The 21,544-nt window shown below is 40.2% G+C and overlaps 1 protein-coding gene across 5 annotated transcripts in view; it reads left to right on the plus strand.

Annotated features, from left to right (window-relative positions):
- Nucleotides 1-7,894, plus strand: part of KYNU (kynureninase) — a 93,607-nt gene extending 85,713 nt beyond the window's left edge. For 2 of the 5 annotated variants that reach the window (XM_035130853.2, XM_035130843.2), the window contains exons 13-14: nucleotides 3,484-3,714; nucleotides 5,468-7,891. In XM_035130853.2, the coding sequence (XP_034986744.1) occupies nucleotides 3,484-3,714; nucleotides 5,468-5,611 (375 nt within the window). In that variant the 3' untranslated portion in view covers nucleotides 5,612-7,891. Of the gene's footprint in view, nucleotides 1-3,483; nucleotides 3,715-5,467 lie in introns of all 5 variants that reach the window. The other 3 variants (XM_035130834.2, XM_060279553.1, XM_035130873.2) reach the window with 3 other exon arrangements.
- Nucleotides 7,895-21,544: the final 13,650 nt, after the last annotated feature.

Here is a 21,544-nt window from a genome sequence, read left to right on the forward strand (position 1 = left end):
GTGATATAAAAAGGATGATCTCACTGCTATGAATATACTGCCAGCCTTAACATCTGCTTATAGCATACCAGTGAAGAGAACACTGGTATGCGTGCCTGGTTGCTGCCTCTACCATGGTGTCAAAGAAAATGCCGCTCCTTTCCTTCCCCAGAGTGGCTGGAGAAACCCAGCCATATGGGTGGGGTATAATTAATAAATAATAATAATAATCATTATTATTTTGTGCCACATAACTTGCTTGGAGGAGGAGAAAGCAGAAGTAGCATCTGGATGGAATGCTAGAGTCAGGCATTAATTTTAAAACAAAGCTGAAGTATGTTCCAGCACCATGAATTCTTTTTTTAAATAATGAACCTGTCTTCAGCTAGTTATCACTTATACTAAAGCAGCACTTGTGTGTTCACATGTGTATTTTTATTTTTTTGGCAAGAAATGAAGAGGTCAGATAGGTGTTGTATACAGCTAGTGGTGAGCTGAAAGTCTCTTAAGGGTCCCCCCCCCTCCAGTGAAAATAGGATGGGGCCGTGGGCAAAGAGAAATAAGAAAATACAGAAGTATGGGGGGATTGGCGCATTGGGATTTTCTAGGAAAAATAGTAGCAGTGCCCCTTCCCCTCTTCTTGCTTTATAAAATAATTTTGCTGCTGCTGCCAGTAGTAGGTGTCACCATCTCCTCTCCCCCAACAGTATCCTAGTACATTGTCCCAAGCAGGGAATATGCTGTCTGGATTGTCATTGCTTTCAGTGGCAACAAAAGTACAGTACAGTATGTTTAGAGTTAAGAAAATGGGTGGGTGTGCTGCCAACATCACTTTTCACAATAAGTCCCTTTCTCCTGAAAATAGTTACTTTATGCCCAATGGAGGGAAAATAGCCAAAACAGTCCCAACTTTCACAGCTGTGAATGGGCTTTCAAAATATTCATCTCAGCCTTATGGGGCTGACTTACAAATATTAATTTGAACTAGCCATATCTTGGATCATCACTTAATTTTGAATCTTTTACACTATTACACGCATGGTGCCAAGTCAGTAAGTCATTTCCCCCGTTCTTATAATGGCTACAAAGTAAGACCGCTTCATCTCATAAAATTTCCTTTTCTGTTCATTGCTTAGCAGACTTACCTGGGCTATACCAAAAGGCCAGGCATGTGACCACAGATGTTTGTATATTGACATACATCTAGCAGTCACCCATAATGCAGAATAAGATCTTCTGGCTCCCTTGCTTGATTTATCAATTGATACACAGGAGAACAAAATGAAGGTAGATGCTAAATTTAAAAGTGTTATAAAGGTTTGGCTTGTGAATCTGCAGGGTTTCTACAAGGAAGTAAAGTGTGCATCCAATAGCAGATACAATTGAAATAGATAGTGTATCTTGGAACAATGTTTGAGACAGGGAATCGTTATTGTGCCAACTTCCTTCTCGTATGTGAGTTCCGGGGGGGGGGGGGTTCTCAGAGCTTAAAAGAGAGACTTCTATCAATTGTCATTTCCATGCACAGAATGTCTAGTAAAATAATATTTTATAACTTTCTGTAACCTGCAACATTCAAAGTTTTTAAAACGTACTTGTATTCATTGCAGCCTTTAGTTGTCTGTTAGGGATATTCTGAATCCATCTGGGGGGGGGGATAATTTTCTAAATGCTATCATCAGTCCTAAATAAATAAAGCCAAAGAATTATCAGTAATTTTACTGTTTGCTTTTCCTGCTCTGAAAAACTGCAAAGGGGCACAGCAATACTTTTTCTTCTGTTTGGCAATTAGTTTTGTTTGTCCTTAAACATCTCTTGTATTTTTGTAAACTTTATGTGACCTTAGAGATGCTTCTCCGCTCTGACCCAGATGGTGCTGTTCATAAGGGGGAGGGGGAGCAGCCATTTAGCCCACGGCAGGGGGTCAAAGGCAATGAGAGCTCATCAGTTTCTATGGACTTGCCTTTTTACGCCTGTGTTCCTCTTTTGGCACAGTCAGGATTCCCTTGTGCTAATTGCTGTAGTACAGTGAAATAGAATGTGTATCTGGCAAGAGGTGGCTTGCAAAAATTGTTTCCCATCTTGCTCTGGGATGCATTAAACAGAGGGTACAGCTTCTAAAGAAAATACCAAGCAATGTAAGTGTAAATGCACAGCAAGGACAATCTCCTGCCTTTTGCGAGGAGAGAATGTTTGTTATGGGGACATTATTCCTGGCAGCATTCCCACACCCCTTGCAAAGTCACAAGTGAATAGACTTTAAATGGCCTAATCTCGCAGGAAGAAACCCTAAGTTTCTGCAACCGTAGACAGCTTCTACATAAAGGCACACAATATTTTTACCCCCTTGTGCATCCCCAAGTCTCAGTACCATTAAACTGGTGGAATTCTTATTCTCAAGACCACCCTCCAAGCAGTGTAGGGTTCAGGTTCCAAAAAACAATCACCTTATGCTGTTCCTAGGGAAGAGGGAGAAATTCAGTTCAGTTCACATTTAAAGACAAACCTGCCTAATTGCTTTCTGAAACAATATTCAAACTGGAACACAGCCATCCTTGAAATTCACACTTCTCCAAATTTTGCAGCACAGTTTTTCAGCTAAGGAATGTATATACAAAAAATGCATATACTAGAGGCAAGTGTGCATAAAAATAAGAGAAAATGTCTTAGATTGGGGAAACTGCTTTGGAAAATGTTTATACTATGTAGAATTGCTTACATTGAGTATATTAGGTAGAAATTCACACTAAAATGCTGGTGAATTTTCATGACATTTAAAGAAAAAATTCAGAGTGATGTGAGAATGTGTAGAACTGAATTTAAGATTGGAAAAATAAGAAACAGAGAAGAACATGAACTGAAATATTCTCCCATCCCTAGTCGTTCCTTTCTAGGGATGAGTCTGTTCTTCCTTGGAACTACAGCAATCAGATTGAAACAACAGTTTCATTAGATGATAATGAAACGATATTTACTTGGTGCCAAAAAATAGAACAGACTTAAAACCAGGAAAATCTCCCTAGGATACCACCACCAAGAAGCTGCTATCACCAGTCATTACCCACCTCGCATCAGCCAAAACGGTGACCAGAAGAAGGGACTTTAAATATGAGCTGTACTATGAGGATAACATTTCTGACCTAGTTTGCATTGCTCTTATAAGGATTACTGAGAGAAAACATTTTTCTCCTGAGCACAGCATCTGCATATTGTGGATAGCTTGAGAATGAAACTCACGACAGCATTCATACAGCTACCGTATGTTCACAAATGTTCTTCCCAACCTTATGAGTGCTCTTGTGCTCAGGTGCAGATATATCTACTTTCATTAAAATGACTGGCTTTTTTATATAAACTATCTTACAATACTCAAAAGTCACTTTTTGCAAAACTAAAGTAGATCGTAGGATATAGGCTTTGTAGAGAAGGATGCCATTTATATTTGTCTGGGCTCTCTTTGTTTTGCTGCAATGGTGAAGTTGTCTGTTTTTATTTTAAATATAGGTATTTGGTCAAACTACAATGAAACTCCTGAGAAGGAAATCCATTCTTCTGACTGGTTACTTGGAATATTTGATAAAGCATTACTATAGTGAAGATACAAATGACCCTGAGCAGCCCTTTGTAAGAATAATCACACCTTCCCAAATTGAAGAAAGAGGATGCCAGCTCACACTGGTCTTCTCAGTTCCAATTAAGGATGTTTTTAAAGAGTTGGAAAAAAGAGGTGTCGCTGTAAGTAACCGAGGCTTCACATTGCTTTATTTAATAAAGATAGTGGGCTGTGTAATAATTCTAGAATTGCTTCTATTCACCGCTGCTTAGGTCAGGAGAAAGAGGGGGAATCAGAATACTGATATGCTTCTTCAAAACACATAAATTGGTTTATGGTGGTGGTATTATGTTTGCCCTGGGGAACAAACAAAATAAAAAATATAAGGTGATACCTTTATTGTAGACTTCCCCAGCAAAAATAAATGCATGCATGCAAGAAAAGTTACCACTTGACTATATTGAGCATTTTAAGGCTTAATTCAAATCACTTTTGAAGCTGTCAAGCTGTCTATATTGTATTGGACTTGCAGTAGTGGCACTGATTAACTGAGCTGGTGTGATGGCTCAGAATGCTCACAGAACTAAACAGTTCGCAGTTCAGCTTCTGGAAGAGAACAGAAAGTTGCCAGTTGGGCTGGGATTAAAATCTTGCACAGGAATAGATTAAAGACTGGGGAGAGGTCCCAAACAGGAACTGTAGAGGTGAGGAGGCAGAAGGTAGAATGCAGAAGAGTGAGTAATGGGCTAAGTAGTTAGAAGAGAGTGTAGTTGAGAGTTGAGAGTAGAAGAAAGAGGAAATGGAAAACTGAGGCAAGAAGGGCCTAGTTGGAGAAAAAGATCTGAAGCAAATCCACAGCATTAAGATTAAGAGGAGTAGTGTGCTGCTATGGAAGGGGAAACTAAACTGTGAAGGAGTCTGCATGTCACCTTCCTCATATCTTTTTAGCCACTGACAAAACAAAAGTGAGATGTTTTTACAATCTGCTAGAAATGGCTTCTTAATGTATCATTTGAAATGGCAGTATGTGCCTATGTGTTTCAATAATATGCTGCCATGAGAGTCTCTCAGCTATTACTTATTTGTAAGATAATGCAATGCACAAAGTCAGAGGCAACTTCCCTGACCTGACCTACTTTATCAGTCTTACTTTCCCCTGCCACTATATTTCCCACCCACAAACCCTTTTCCTCACAAGAATTCTCAGAATCCCAGAGCACCGACATTCTAGAACAGCAGGTCTTTTGGGGCCACCACCGCAATTCCTTTTTCTTTTAAGAAACCAATCCTGAAAATCAGTATTAACTGATTATACACTGAAACATGACTGTTAGTTTCCTACACCTTCCCTGTGTAGGAAATGACAATCTGAGCTCCTAAAGCAATGGGATTTCTTATTCCTTTATTTCTGCATTGGTCCGTGTCCTCTGGCACAGGGTGTGACTATGCCAGAGCTCAGAGGTCTCTGAAAACATTCTGATGCATATAGCAACTAGTTTCTGAATATCACATAATAACTGATTTTTATTAATTTCTCTTCCCATTGTCCCCCTGGTTTTTCAGCTTGGAATGACAAAACATGAATTAGTATCCACCTTCCCTTCTAAAAAAAGGCTTCTCGTGATTTTAACAGCCCAACCCTACACATAGTTACATAGCAGCAAGCCACATTAAACATGAGACTTACTTCTTTGAGTAAACACATATAGAATTGCACTGTAAAATATACCATGGAAAAATCAATACCAAGGACCCTAGCTCTCCATCTTCCCCCTCTTTTCTCAGCTTATATGGGCCAGAAATGGGAGGAAGCATTGCATTTGACCAGCATTATAACAGGAGCACAAACTTTATGTTAGCTTTGCTGCATTTGGAGTTTGGCAAACAAATATGCAACTATATTAATTTGCTAGATGTTTATTGACTGTTTTGCAGTGTGACATTCGGGAACCCAATGCTCTCCGTGTTGCCCCAGTTCCTCTCTACAATTCTTTCCATGACGTGCACAGATTTATTGAAATCCTGGGATCTGCAATGGCATCTGTAAAGCAAAGAACAGACACTGCAGCACTTTCCTGATCTTACTGACGGTGCAGCTATACTTTTTAATCTGTTACTAAGATGCATCAATGCTTCTGAGCAATTTTTGTTTGTTTGTTTCTGTTATATGTATTCCACCCATTTGCCCCAAAAGATTAGTTTTGCTTGGATAGTTATTTACAATAGATACACTTTTTATTAAAACTCATTATTTCTACTTATTTGGGCTCCATAAATTAATATGCTTTATGTATTTTAATAGGGGTAGTCTTTAGCATTCTAGATACTTTCTTCATTTAGATAATTCTGGTTTACTTCTGACAGACAAAACGGAAAGACAGCTGCAAACCTAATCTTTGTCTAATGTCACTGTGTGGAATAAGGCACCATATACAACTCTGTGGATATAACCTGCATTGGATTTTAAGCACAATTTCTATTAAAGGGAATTTTAATTTGTGCTGAAATTGTATTCATGAACATCTAAGTAGAATTTAAGAATTCACGAATGACTTAAGTTTTAGACATCTCAACTTTTGTTTAAATTTCTTTTTTGTTTCTCACAAACCTTCTGCTGAGTTGCTTTGCTCACTTACAGCCATTTATTGAAGGATTAACAGCTCCCCTGGATACCCAGGCAAGATAATGGCCCAGAAGCCTGCTTCTCTAGAAGAACAGATCCAGGGGGATCCTGATCTATATCTGTTTGGGCTCTTGCGGTCATCAGGGTATGTGTGTTGACATCATACCTCTGACATTGGTTTTAAAAGAATGCCAATCTTCTGGAATGCTAAGGCATCACACTGTTTTGTTTTTCAACATGCTCAGTGATTGTGAAACACTTCCATTAAGCAAGTGGGGCTTGACTCCTAATTCAGTGTAGAATCATGGGCTTATCTTGTAAGTGCACCAGATGTGGTGTGATTGAGGGAAATGTATGCTGCTTAGTAAACTGTCACTGTAATCCACCACCGTATCAGTCTAATCACTGGGCCATCTGAAAAATATTTAGACATTATGCTGTCTGAATGTGTAAGGAGCAGCAAGAGACCAACATTTTGCACACCAACCATCAGTGTCTATTGCACCAAACTCACTTAATCCCACTGTAACAAACTTTGCATTAATCTTGTACTTCAGGGGTCGTCCCCTGCCCCCATATGTTGGATATGGGGAACTATAATCTATAAAGTATGAGAGAAATATGGCAAAATGAGTTGAGTGTGAAGACAAAGGAAAGGTGGAGAATACAGTTTTGGTAAGTCTTGGTGACGTGGTATCTAGATAGCTGGTGATCCTTTAGTTCTTTTTATAAGTTTTTTTCTGAACATTTACTGGATATTCATCAAAATTATCTGGGTTTGTGTTTGATTTCAGCCATGATGCTATAGCATGTTCTGAATGGATGTATTTGTATAATACAGCTCTCTGCAAATACTTAATTGTCATGGGTATTCTTACAACATTTTCAGTGTACTGCTGATATCATGTGTGAATAAGCCCCAGGAAGCCTATGATAACTTACTCTGCTGTATAACATTCCATATATGCCACTTATTAAATAATGAGGAAAATGAGGACTTTAAAGAGTAACTTTTAAAAAGTAAAACTTTTTTGGGCAGAATTGTAACTCTGGAAATTTGCATTTTTAGTTACAGCAGGTAGTAAAGTCAAACCGATGGAGAATAACAATAACGGCTGCCTTCTGTATTGTTTTTGCTGCGTTAGCAGCACCAAACTGACCCCTCCTGGACACAAGCCTGGACAGTGTGTTTGGAGGTCCTGGGCTGCTCAGACAACAAGACCCACCCACCCCTCGGCCTTGCTGATGTCGTCCACAGGAAAGCATAACAATAAATTTGGCACCAGCTTGGCTGCGGGAGTTGCCAGAAGGAAGTGTACAAGATACCACCCAACCGTCTTAGGGAGTCCAGTCTGGATTTGTGTAACTCCTTAGCCTTTTATTCTCCTGAAGATGTCCCACAAAGCAGCGGGTACAAATTTTTCCTTGGGGTTTACTCCTGAAGCAGGGATGCGGGTGGCACTGTGGTGTAAACCACTGAGCCTCTTGGGCTTGCTGATAGGAAGGTCGGTGGTTCAAATCTGTAGGATGGGGTGAGCGCCCATTGCTCTGTCCCAGCTTCTGTCAACCTAGCAATTAGAAAGCATGCCAGTGCAAGTGGATAAATAGGTACCTGCTGCGGCGGGAAGGTAAACGCTGTTTACATGTGCTCTGGCTTCTGTCATGGTGTTCTGTTGCGGCAGAAGCGGAAAGTTGTCTGTAGACAAATGCTGGCTCCCTCAGCCTGAAGTGAGATGAGCGCTGCACCCCATGGTCGGCTCTGACTGGACTATCCAAGGGTCCTTTACCTTACTTTTACCTACCTTACTCCTGAAGCCTTCCTCACAAATGAGTATAGCTGCAAGGCAGCAGAGGTTTAGGATCAGGGTTTTAATTCTCCTAGACGGGCTACCTTCAGTAGTTGGTGAGCCCCATCTGCCCACATTTCCGTCTGCAACATGCACTGTAACCACCTCCTTTACCATTTATCCCACTACTGGCCTCATCTGCTCAATCCGCCAGATTCGTATGCAGGGGAAGTCCCTAATTCACCAAGGGTTTGAGACCCATCAGTTACCCTCACCTGGTTTAGCCAGCCAGTCAGTGTAACAGCTTCTAGGGTCCACAGGTGAGAGCTGAGTGCAGGGTGAGGACCAAAGGTGGACAAACTAGCCCAGAAGGATCATGATGGATCCTTCACCAGAAGTACTACCCCTCCCCTAACACCCCATACACCCCAGAAACAGTGTACAGTACAGTAAGATAAAATACAAGAGATTAGACTCTAAAACACAATAAAAGCATTTATATAGGTCTACAAGTAAAATTTCAAAAAAACTGAGTAACCAGGGAAAGCGTACACACACACACATCCCCGCACACACAGACACAAACAAAGAAGAAGTGGTGTGCATGCACACGAAAGCTCATACCAAAACAAAAACTTAGTTGGTCTTTAAGGTGCTGCTGGAAGAAATTTTTATATTTTGTTTAAACAAACAAACAGAGAGAGAGAGTGTCTTCAGCAGCCACCTAAATATCAAGACACTAAGTAATTGTTTAATTTCAGCTAGTAATTGATTCCAGAGGGTTCAGTTTCTAGTACAAGCTAAGTGAACCTTTGGGACAGGTGGTATCAGCAGTGGCTCGGAGAAGCACAATTGCTGGACAAGGATATAAATGAAGAAAAATTGTTCATAAGGGGTCAATGGGCACTACCTGACTCACTCTCACCATGTTTCCTTGACTGATTTCCCTGTAGTTTTCTCCTTTGTGCAGGGGCTGTTACACAGGGTATCCTGTGTCTGACAGTCCTCCAGTCACTAGTTAAAGACCTGCTGCAGACTTGAGTGCTGACACTATATGCACAGAACTTTTTGTGTGTACACATTTGCCATATAAATTCACTGGGAGTCTGGGACCGGTTCTGCTACTCTGTGGAATCTATGTCAGAACTGGACTTCCCCATCTTGAAGAAGCCTGAGAGAGAAGAACGGGACAGTTTTCTTGCTTTGTCAAGTGATGCCTTCATATCTCAACACTGCCATTTTCCTGGAATATATGAGCTGCTAGCTCAGACCAGTAGTTCACATGGTCCAATACAATTGTGATGGGCAGAAGTCTTTCTCATCTCTGTTTCCTGGGATTATTTAATGCTGAGGCATCAGGAATTGTATATAGGTTCTTGGGGATGCAAAAAAAAAAATAGCTGAAACATACTTTATGCTTCAAGTGTTGTGCTCACCTTGAATGTGTACCTACCACTGACTGGAAGATGATGCAAGAGAGCTTCCCAAAGTGATACTTTGATGTCAGCCATGGGCCTGTTTTTTGTTTTTGTTTTTTTGTTATTTTCTACCAGCTGCAGAACAGCATTTTTATTCCTAAAATTGTTAGAAAATGCATCTCAAGAATAATACTCAAACTTAACATTAGGTGTCAGCATTTTACATATTATTTGCTGAGAGTAGATATCCCAGAAGAGCTACAGCACAGAAAATAAATGTTTCAGGCTTTCATTTCTAAAGCTTTGTGTTACGATAACTGGAATCACAAGAACAACAACCTGTTCGAGTCAAATAAAACATACATTTTCATACCTCTATCACAAGCAACACATTTAAATATCATTGAAATAATACTTTCATGACGAAAAAGAAAAATCGAACACTTGAGTGGGGAAAAAAAGAACAGGAATAATGGATAACCGTTTAATTTTTTTTACAATCAAGTGGTATATAAATCTTATGAAATAAATAAATATAGGAATGTTGTAAAATCATCTACAACCAAGTTTTCAGGCATGGTGACAAACTTTTTCTGCCTGTTCCCATTTCCTTCATCACTACCTACATCATATTGTATTAGAATATTGAGACCCAATCAAACAAAGTCAGGTTAGTGCTTCGCTAACTTAGAAAAGAAAAGCCGCACTTTGCCTGTTATCAATTATCATTTAAAAGCAACCCTTGTGCTGCTTGGCAAGCAGTTTTCTTTGCATTCACAATCTGCATTAATAGATCTAGCATGATAGGTGAACTGCAGTACAGATACGTTTGTGCCACAAGTGCCCCACTCAGGAAACCATTTTGGGGGGAAATACCCATGCCATGTTTCACAGGAAACTTGCCTTCTCCTGCCCATAGCTTATCTAGATATCAGAAAATTGTGGTATCTGAAGTAGTCCTCATGGGAATGGACAATCCAAACAAATCTAGAATATAGAAATTGTTTTGTTTCCACACCTAATGTGAAAATTGCTCCCTTCAAAGCTATCTTTTTGTCAATATTTGTGAAATCTATTTATATGGCTCCTGCAGTTGTACGATGAACTTGATAAAGATCAGCAATTCCTATTTTTTACATTCATAGCATGTTTTTTTTAAAAAAAAACTAACTTAAATGTACTCTTCTATGCATCATTTTATGTTTCCTGTTAAATATAAGTGAAAATTGATTGGGGCATTTCTCCATGGAATTCTATCTTTATTTCATCATAATTGCTTCTTATTTGAATAATGACAGATGAACTGCTTCATTCAACTGCAGTTTTCTAAAGCTTTGAAGTCACAATAACAGCACAGGATTTAAATCCTGAAGCCATTATTGTGGCAGGGAAGAGATTTTTTTTGGGGGGGGGAATAAAACTTGGGGTCCTAAAAGGAAAATAGTTTTATGAAGTAATAGTCATCACTTCTGGTTGTATTCACTACCAGTTTCTGCAACTTCTACATTGCCAAAGTGATTCTTAAACAAAGGCATTTAATTGTAAGTAACTTCTACATTGCCAAAGACATTTCTGCAACTTCTACATTGCCAAAGTGATTCTTAAACAAAGGCATTTAATTGTAAGTAATAGACGAGGGTCAATATAGTGTTGCACATCACCCCAATCTCTGAGTGATGCAAGATTCCAGGGTTTCAGGCGTTTATCCAGAGTTCGTGTTTGTTTTTGCAAAGACAGCACAGCGGAGACTGGTATCTTTATGTTCCATGACTTATTTATACATATATACAACTTGAACCTACAGTGGAGGGGCTCACAGCACTAACACCTCAAAATGGTCTTGTTTGTCCCATAGCCATAGCCCTGGATTCAAACAGAAATCAAACATTGCTCAGACACACTCTCTAGCTTGCTGCTTTATGTCTAGGTCACATCAGTCTCTAAAACTCCAAAATCTGGCTTTATCTGTTGGGGAAGGGGCCCCCACCCATTTGCTGTCTCACACTAAGCCCCTTAATCCCCCTTAATGGCTCATTACCCAGGCTTTCACCATCACCAGGAGGCTAGCCTGGCTATTCCAAGAATTAGAAGCCTTGATTAAATTGTAACACTTGCTGGATTCAGGGATTAGAGGAGCCCAGCCTGGCATCCAGTTTAACTCCCCAAACTCATAACAATAGTAAGAAAACTTCTCAATAGTTATTTTAAGACTGAAATCATATGCTTTGCAAAAAAAAAGTTAAATTCAGTGCAGATGCAGAGCTATATTTTGCCAATAAAGAGTTCATTAGATCTTTTTCTCTCTCTGACATTTACATCTACTCCAAAGTATAGTTTAATACTCCAAGGTATGAATTTCAAAGTTCCCTTTATCTTTGTATTCCAATTTTCAGCCATTAATCAAATAATATGAAACAGCTTTACAAAAAAAACAAACCCTCTAGGAATGGATCACACATTCAAAATGTGCCTTCCAGAAGTTTTCCGAGTAATATGATGGAGGGGTGTATGCATGTAATCAATATATGCACAAAAATACTTAGATTTTACATATATATGACAAAATGTGTGTTAGAAAGATGACAATATCTCCCAACAAATCTTTTTAAATGGTACCTATTAGAAGAATAGGGACCCAGGTGGCACTGTGGTTAAACCACTGAGCCTAGGGCTTGCTGATCAGAAGGTCGGCGGTTCGAATCCCTGTGACGGGGTGAGCTCCCGTTGCTCGGTCCCAGCTCCTGCCAACCTAGCAGTTCGAAAGCACGTCAAAATGCAAGTAGATAAATAGGAACCGCTACAGCGGGAAGGTAAACGGCGTTTCCACGTGCTGCTCTGGTTTGCCAGAAGCGGCTTTGTCATGCTGGCCACATGATCTGGAAGCTGTACGCCGGCTCCCTCGGCCAATAATGCGAGATGAGCGCGCAACCCCAGAGTCGGTCACGACTGGACCTAATGGTCAGGGGTCCCTTTACCTTTATTAGAAGAATACAAATATGAAGTTATTTGCTTGTATGTATCCATCTCCAACAGTTAAACTAATGAGTGTTCTGTGTAAGGCAGGACTAGGTGCTCTCTAGATGATGTACTGTGTCTCTCATGAGACCCAGCCAGTGTAGCCAATGGTCGGGGATAATGGGAGTTATAGTACAACATCTAGAGGGCACTACAATGGCTATAAATTCTGTGTCACAGTTGCCAACCCGCATGGCTGTTAATCCATTTGAAAAATTCCCTGCAAGTATTGTACTGGCACATCTGAATGTGATATTCTAGCCCTGTATGAGAAAAAAACACACAGGTATTTTAAAGTAAGGACATACACTATAGCCACTATTGAGACAACAGGCAGGTGGAATTTGTGTCATGGTAGTACAGTACAAAAGGCTTTGGGCAAAGTTAAAGCATTTAGTCAGCCCTTAATTGCTGTGTGCCCTAATCTGAGGCCAAAGCACACCAGTACCAAAAGATGCAGTGGGTAGTAGAATTGCAGTGGACCCATTGAAAAAAAATGGTCTAAGGTTACCTTATGTCCATTGGCTTCAATGGGTCTGCTCTGAGTTGGACTATCGTTGGAAACAGTCCTGAAGCTACAATCTTTTGCCTACTTACCTGGAAATAATCCCTGTTGATCTCAAAGGTATTTTGCTTCTGCAAGGATATGTAACAGGATTGCACTTTTAAGCAGGGATGGATGAATCAGCTTGTTTCCATTTTAAGTCAGTTTTGCATCCCTTCAACCACCTATAAAATATTAGATTTAAATGGTACATATTTTTATATGCACTTTCCCCTAAAATACACATTTTGTATGTGCTTTTTTTCTCAAGAATACAGTGGTATTTCGATTTAAGAACAGTCCTTTTTAAGAACGATTCGGTTTACAAACTTTGCAAACCCGGAAATAATGTCCCAGTTTGCAAACTTTACCTCGGTCTAAGAACAGAATCCGAATGGTGGAAGGGCACCGGCAGCGGGAGGCCTCATTAGGGAAAGCGCACCTCGGTTTAAGAAGTTTCAGTTTAAGAACGGACTTCCGAAATGGATTATGTTTGTAAACTGAGGTACCACTGTAGTTGATACAGGCAGCAGAAAGGTAGTAGAATGAAATGTAACAGACAGTAGGTTCACATTTTCAATGCTCTTCTGTATTCCTGGTTTTTAAAAAACCAATTGCAAGTGGAGATCTTGAACAGGAAGGAGGGGGTTAGAAGCTTTTCCCCTTATATGCTAGCTTTTTACATATGGGAGCCCTGTTTAGGCACTCATTTCTCTCATGTGCTGAAAAGTATCAGGGTTGTTAATTACGGAAAGAGTCTGCTACAAGGAGAGGAGGTTCTGTGCTCCAGGTGACATTCAGTTTGTGGAAAGTTGAAAGGCAGAATCACTATGCTGAAAGAGTGTGGGGCTTGCCAACAGTTCCCTGCTCTCATGCTCCCATCACATGAGGGAAATGAATTCCTGAATAGGGCCAAGAAATGTTTTAGCCTGGGGAGCATTATAGATGGAATCACCACCTGCAATCTGGGGTGGTACTATCAACTTCAGTATTCTGTCACCTCATTCATGTTCCAGGTCTAGACTAGTCTTCATACTTCAACTTCATACTTCAACTTCATACTTCATACTTCATAAACTTCAACTTCAACTTCATACTTCAACTTCATGTTCCAGGTCTAGACTAGTCTTCATACTTCAACTTCATACTTCAACTTCATACTTCATACTTCATAAACTTCAACTTCAACTTCATACTTCAACTTCATGTTCCAGGTCTAGACTAGTCTTCATACTTCAACTTCATACTTCAACTTCATACTTCATACTTCATAAACTTCAACTTCAACTTCATACTTCAACTTCATGTTCCAGGTCTAGACTAGTCTTCATACTTCAACTTCATACTTCAACTTCATACTTCATACTTCATAAACTTCAACTTCATACTTCATACTTCAACTTCATGTTCCAGGTCTAGACTAGTCTTCATACTTCAACTTCATACTTCAACTTCAACTGCCACTGCTCCATGGTCCATAGTCCATCTCTAGTTTCCTGCAGGGTCCATCTCTAATTTCCTGCAGATACCGTGTTTCCCCCTTTTTAAGGCGTAGTCATAAAATAAGCCATAGCAGCATTTCTAAGCATTTGAGAAATATAAACCGTACCCCGAAAATAAGCCATAGTGATAGGCGCTGTGCGGAAGAGATCACTGAGCTCCCCGAGTCAGCAGCAGCAACGCCGGCCGCAGCAGTGTTTGCTGAGTCCTTTCTTGCTTTTGGGACTTGGTTACTGTGCTGGCTTGGGATGGTGTGTGTGCAATTGCTGTTGCTGCTTCGTGTTTTTCAGCTGGATTCTCTGGGTTCTAAGCACTTTCCCCCGTTTGTTTGTGAAGCAGCACTCGGCTGCAGCCCCTGCCTCTCCCGACGGCTGCATGAATGCGAGGCTGGATTTGATCGCTATCTCCTTTTCCATTTCTTTTGTCTTTGAGCACCCGGCCCCGCCCCCTCTCCCCTTCGTGGAATGAAGAACGGAGTTTTAGCAGCATTTCCTCATTATAAAAAAAAGGTCAGGAACTTTTACTTTAACCTCAAAAATGGGATATTTCCTCTCTCTAAAAACAACTCTGACCTGAACACCAATATAACGGGGGTAGATCACCTCCAGTTTATAAATCCGCAAGTAGATCGCAGTCTCCTAGAAGTTGGGCTCTATACTTTGGCTGATTGCAAGCCTTTGCATCTTTAAAAAACAAAAACCATGCGCTTCTCAGTCTTAATTTTCCTTTAATTCATCCCCCTATACCCTCCTCCAACCATTGCCTCCTTCCATTCCTTACCCCCCTCCCTCTCTCCCCACTTCCCTCACTCCTGTGCGATCTCATTTAGTCATATACTTGCTTTTTCTGTTGTGTTGTCTATTTTATATTTAATATTATTACCCTTTATGATGTTATTTTTCCCCTTGCGATAATTATTTATTTTTTATCTTTAACTAACTTTCCTTTCCATATTTTTCCATATATAACTCAACACTTTCCCATTCCTTCTTAACTCTTTGGATAGAGTGCCCCCCCATTATTGTTGTTAATTTTACAATTCCTGGATTTTTTATGGAACCGAACAGCTCGGGTGCTTCAGAATGTGCCTTCTGTTGCTACAGGGCTATGGGGCTTCACTATTTGACCCCCCCCCCCAGGTTGGGATTTTTAAAGTAGTTCTGTGGGTCCCAGGGCACAGAATCACCCCCGATCCTTTCCTTTGTCTAAACAGACCTATTCCCCCCTGACTTTGGAAGGCTGTGCTTCAAGGGTGATACCAGGGGTTTTTTAAGACCTGCGCCTCTTAAGGATTGTTACAGTCCATAACTTCCATTGCTTTCTACAGGGTTGGGGGTTTAAAGCACTGCCACCCCCACCCCACCCTGCAGGCGCTCGGAACTGGCAGCGCCAACAACGCGCCCAGCAATGTGCAGAAGAGAGCACCGAGCATCCTGAGCCAGTGGGTCCCAGTTGTACCAGCACTTTTTTTTTTAAAAAAAGACACCCCCTGAAAATAAGCCACTGTGTGTTTTTTTGAGGGAAAAAAGTTATAAGACGGTGTCTTAAAAAAGGGGAAACACGGTAAAGAAGGAAGATTCCCTTGATAACATTCAAAAGTCAAACATCTAAGGCTTTGTCGCAATCTAGATTCTGATGGAAGGAAAGGTAGCTGCTAGCCCTTGTGGCCTGTGACTGCTGGGTGAGGTTAAAGTGTAATTTTTCTTCCTAAAAGATAGCTACGTTGCTAGAAGATACCCTCAAAGCTGCAGCTGCAGGAAAGGCGCACCCCCCAAAACCTGACAGTAGAAGGTGGCATGGCGATGCCACCCATTCGTTTGCAGAAAGAGGGAGGCTGAGGGAAGTGAAAGGCCTGCACATTCTTATACTGTAGATCCTCTCTGCGATTTTACAGTTGTCACACTCTTGATATGAGATTATATTATGTCCACAATCCCATGGAGAGCCAATGGCAAAGTGGGAACTTCCTCTTGTTATCTCTTATCCATTTCCAGGCATAACAGAAGTGGAACAGTTCGCTCATGGGAGCCTAAATTGTGGCTCGGTCTTAATATCTCCTATATATGATATCCTATGAACAAGAACTTAGAAGCACAGGGGAAAGGGCTGGCTACCTTTGAAACAGCACTCAGTTGAAAGGAAATACAGTGAGATTCTTGACCAAATTTAAATGTGTTTGAAGTTCATTCATCTCTAAATTAGAAATAATTAAAGGGGCCCTCATTAACACGAATCACTTGTGTGACTTTTGTTTTTGAGTTAACCCTGAATCATAAACAAAATCTCTCCCAGAAAAATATTTAAAAGGTTTTATCTTCTGGTGCAAATCTTTACATATGTGCTAATGAATATATAAAGTATTGCTTTTCAGCTTTGGAAGCTTGATTATTCCAACTTTTTTAAGTTACGGAAAAGATTAAAAAACAGTTCAATTTCATCAACTCGAAACATGCAGTGAAATAAGACATTGTTTTTGTAGGGCTGTTCATTCTTTGAACTTAGATGACATTGTCTCAGAGGACAAGATGTTTGATGAGTTTTATACTTTAAAGCCTCTCTTAAGAAAAAATTAGCTCAGAATCTGTTTTGTGCAGAATAGCGTATGTATGCGTGCAGAATCATTCAGTCTTCAAAAGACCAGAGGGGAAGCTGGTGTCATCTTCTGTTTACTTTCAATATCTCTCTTTTTAAATTCACACATCGGGAAAAGCTGAAGAATCATAATTTTAGGTGCTTATTTTCTTATCAGTTCAAAAAGCATATATGCATCCAATTGACCTCATAGTGAAGTGACGAGGAAGGGTGTAACTTTGCTTCTTACGTGAAGGAATAAAAGATCGGATACTTGCTCACAATTCACCTCATGAACTCTATCTGTACTACTTTAAAAAAACAACAACTGCCCCATATGTATTTTCATAGTCCATTGTAGAATTAGAAGGGATCCTGAGGGTCATCTAGTCCAACCCCCTGCAATGCAGGAATCTCAATTATAGCATCCATGGCAGGTGGCCATCCAACCTCTGCTTAAAAACCTTCAAGGAAGGAGAGTCCACCACCTCTCTCTGTTGAATAGCTCTTTTGCACCTCTTTACTCTGGCTTTTGACACTTCAGGTACACACGTATTTGAGGGCTCACCTTACTTTTGTGATTGAAAGTTATTTTAAACTGTTTTTAACATCGTGTTTCATATAATGTTGTAACCCGCCTTGGGGCCTTAGGGTGAAAGGTGTGTGATAAATTAATAAACAAACAAATTCTGTTCTTACACAGGGCACATACAGACTCCATCTGCTTTCACTCGGTCACCCTAGATCACTCACTGCTCTCCAAAATAGAATAAAATAATCATAGTTAGTGCCAAACAGGCAGTATATCGGGACTTTAAATATTAGTGTACTGTATCTGAATTTCTGAAGCCCAAATTTACATTTGCTTCACTTCATTGGCTGAAAACTTTATCTTATAATATGGAAAGGGATATGTCAGTTGCTAGAAGAGGTTTCTGCTGAAGCAGACATTAAGAGCTGTTGCACTTACGAAAGCTATGTAGACAACTCTGGATTTCAGTTTAAAGCAAATATTGCTGAGAAAAGGTTATCAGCAAGATTGCAACTATAAACACACTACCATTTTATTTGATCCGCAATTTTCATAATGTGTTACTGTTTGTGTTATGCAGTATAGGCATATATTTGTCTGTCTGTACACACAGACACACAGACACACACACACACACACACACACACACACACATTGCAATATACACATACATTACAGTGAAATCTATTTTAAGTATTGCCTTGCAAATGATTTATTCCCTAGCTTGTGTATCTTATTCTATAAGATAGCGCTTTGATATGTTACTCCTTACATCTGTTGCTTTCTTGGAAACAAAAACAAATGTGTTCTGCGCATGCTCTGGAACATTCAGCCAACCCTGTTACACAAAATGTGATGAACAATTAATAGAATTCAAGTAATTCTTATTTATAATAGTTTCCATGATAGAGAATAATATAAAATACCATCCAAAGTGTAGTTATTATTTTCCAACTTTTAAGTGGCATGTACAAGTGATAGTACAAAATAAAGTGTATATATTGCTTTTCAGGGCAAAATCCCACCCAAGATGACTCACAAGCAATATATAATATAAAACAATCAAGTTACTTTAAATTTACTTAAAACTGTTGTAGTTTAATAGACCAGGACAACAGTTCTTATGAAACATCAATTTTAAAAGCTATCAAATATGGGGCTATTCATGAAAATATGGTTTAGTGATTAGACCACTGGACTATCACCTGGTTCAGATCCCCACTTGACCTTGAAGCTTACTAGACGATCATGGAAAAGCCACTGACTCTCAACCTAATTTTGCCCACATTTGTGGGGATAAAACTAAGTGGGATAGAAGCAACTTGGAGAAGAGGTGGAATGTAAATGTTACACTTAAGCAAGTACTTCTTTCGGGAGAGAGTTCCAGAGATATGGGATCACCTATGTGGCAGACTTACGAGCACAACCTCATAAGGCCAAAGCAAGTGTGTATGGGTGCCATGGGCCAGGAGTCATCTTCACCTGATGAACAGCAGCCTGAAGGGGGGGAAAGGTGGAGTGACTCCACCTGCAGCTGATCAGCCTTCAAGGACACAGAGGATAAGGGACTGATGAGAAACAGCTGGCTGTGGCCTTCTTAAGCAGAACATCCAGCAGCAGTCAAATGCTGGTAACAACACTTGAAGTTCCTGGCTCTACCTTGCTGCCTCCTGCTCATCTTAACCCTTGACCCCATGGTCTTGGATTCCCTGACCCCTGGACTATCTGACCATGTGGATTGCTGTTTGCTCAACCCTAGGACTGGACCTGGCTTTGTATGCTGACTCTGCCTCCAGGCAAGTACATCTCCGAGATTCTTCCAGTTGGCTGGCCTCCCACTCCACTGAGCTCTGCACGTTGTTGCTCAGCAACGAGACTACAACAGTGGGTGCAGGTGGTCCTTCATATATAAATATCTTACCTTTTTTTCTTTAACTGCAAAAATATTAGAAATACAAATAGGTACAAAACCTTTTGATACATACAAAGTTAGTAGCATAGTCATCCATCCATCCACACTAGGAAAAGACAAAAAGGCAAGGAAAAAAAAACCTGTCCTAAAATATATAAATTACTGAATTTAATGATGAATGGTTTTTTTAAAGCATGAAAATAGGGTAGAATGTCTGGTGGGCAATTCTTGTGGACGATAGCTTTATAACTGAATGGTCAGTTTTCCACTTAGGCCATACCTACTTTTCCAGCCTCCTAAAGAGTTGGCAGTGGGCTAGTGTGGCCCTCAGACCAAAGTACGTTGATTATTCCTGTTATGGACAACACTAGTTGCATATAGGGGAGCCCAGGTGGCGCTGTGGGTTAAACCACTGAGCCTAGGGCTTGCTGATCAGAATGTCGGCGGTTCGAATCCCTGTGACGGGGTGAGCTCCCGTTACTCAGTCCCAGCTCCTGCCAACCTAGCAGCTCGAAAGCACGTCAAAATACAAGTAGATAAATAGGAACCGCTACAGCGGGAAGGTAAACAGCGTTTCCATGTGCTGCTCCAGTTTGCCAGAAGCGGCTTTGTCATGCTGGCCACATGACCTGGTCCCTTTACCTTTACCTTTAGTTGCATATAGATAAGAAATGAAGAAAACAATCCTGGAGGGATGTGTGTGAATTCCCATGTATATTACAAGATAAAGAGAAGGCATATCCTATATAAGTGGTGCAGTCACGATGAAAAAAAAGAAGAGTAGTAGTTTGGATTTGATATCCCGCTTTATCACTACCCAAAGGAGTCTCAAAGTGGCTAACATTCTCCTTTCCCTTCCTCCCCCACAACAAACACTCTGTGAGGTGAGTGGGGCTGAGAGACTTCAGCGAAGTGTGACTAGCCCAAGGTCACCCAGCAGCTGCATGTGGAGGAGCAGAGACACGAACCCGGTTCCCCAGATTACGAGCCTACCACTCTTAACCACTACACCACACTGGCTTCATGGCATTAAAGTCTGGATACACATGTGCACCCCATCTCATCAGCACCTGCTGTGTGTATGTCACTGAATGTGTAATTACCGAACTAGCATTATTATCCCACTACCCTTTGTTGATAGTGAATACAGACATCCAGAAGGCAGGTCCAGAAATGCATGCAAAGAGCTTTCTTTGACAGAATGATCTGCCTGGCAGGATCAGAATTTTGCATTTGAGAAACATAATGGCTATTTGTAGCTAGAACATTGCAGATGCTAAATAAGGAAGAGGACGAATAAGCATTTTGGCTCACATATGGACATTTTATTTCTGAATTTATTGTGGTTGTTACAAACAAAATAGAATCAAGGAAATTCGTTTAACAAAAAAGTTTGGATGTCACAAATCACATTTAAAAAATGAAAATATCACAAAATGGAGCAAAATTTTGAGTTTCACGGCATCGTATCATTCAACATCATTATAAAACACATGCATACTATGTGATGCAAGAATGGGGTGTGTTTGATTCATCTCAAATTTCTTGATATTTCTAAGCTTATTATGTCAGTTTCTTTTTCACAATGATGAATTAAATTAATTAGACACACTAAAGAGATGCATTAAGCAATTTTCACAAATGAAGACAAATTTCACAAATCTAAACTAAAAGGCAAATCAGATTATAGGAAATTAAGCTACTAAAACTGGCAAAATAATCAGGGTAGAAACCCAAGCCAAAATACTTGTCAGATCATCAAATGCTATTAGTAAATGAGGAAAAAAACATATTTGACGTTGGGGTCAATACCTTGCTTCTTTTATTAGCAAATTGACTAACTGCTGTAAGGATGAATGGCTTCAACCATGTACAGGGTATAAGTGTGGGTAACTAGCTGGATCAATGCCAATTTGGCTGTTATGTTTAGGCTAGGGGCAAAAGGCTCCATTGAAAACTATGAAGACTTCTGCTTTCTGCTCTGGGTCTGGCCTCTTTCATCTCTGTGCCATGACAATGCCATTTTTTAAATAAAGAATAGAATAGAATAGAATGATAGAGTTGGAAGATACCACAAGGGCCATCCAGTCCAACCCCCTGCCAAGCAGGA

Source organism: Zootoca vivipara, chromosome 1 (genome assembly GCF_963506605.1).
Source record: "Zootoca vivipara chromosome 1, rZooViv1.1, whole genome shotgun sequence".
NCBI classification, from domain to species: Eukaryota; Metazoa; Chordata; class Lepidosauria; order Squamata; family Lacertidae; genus Zootoca; species Zootoca vivipara.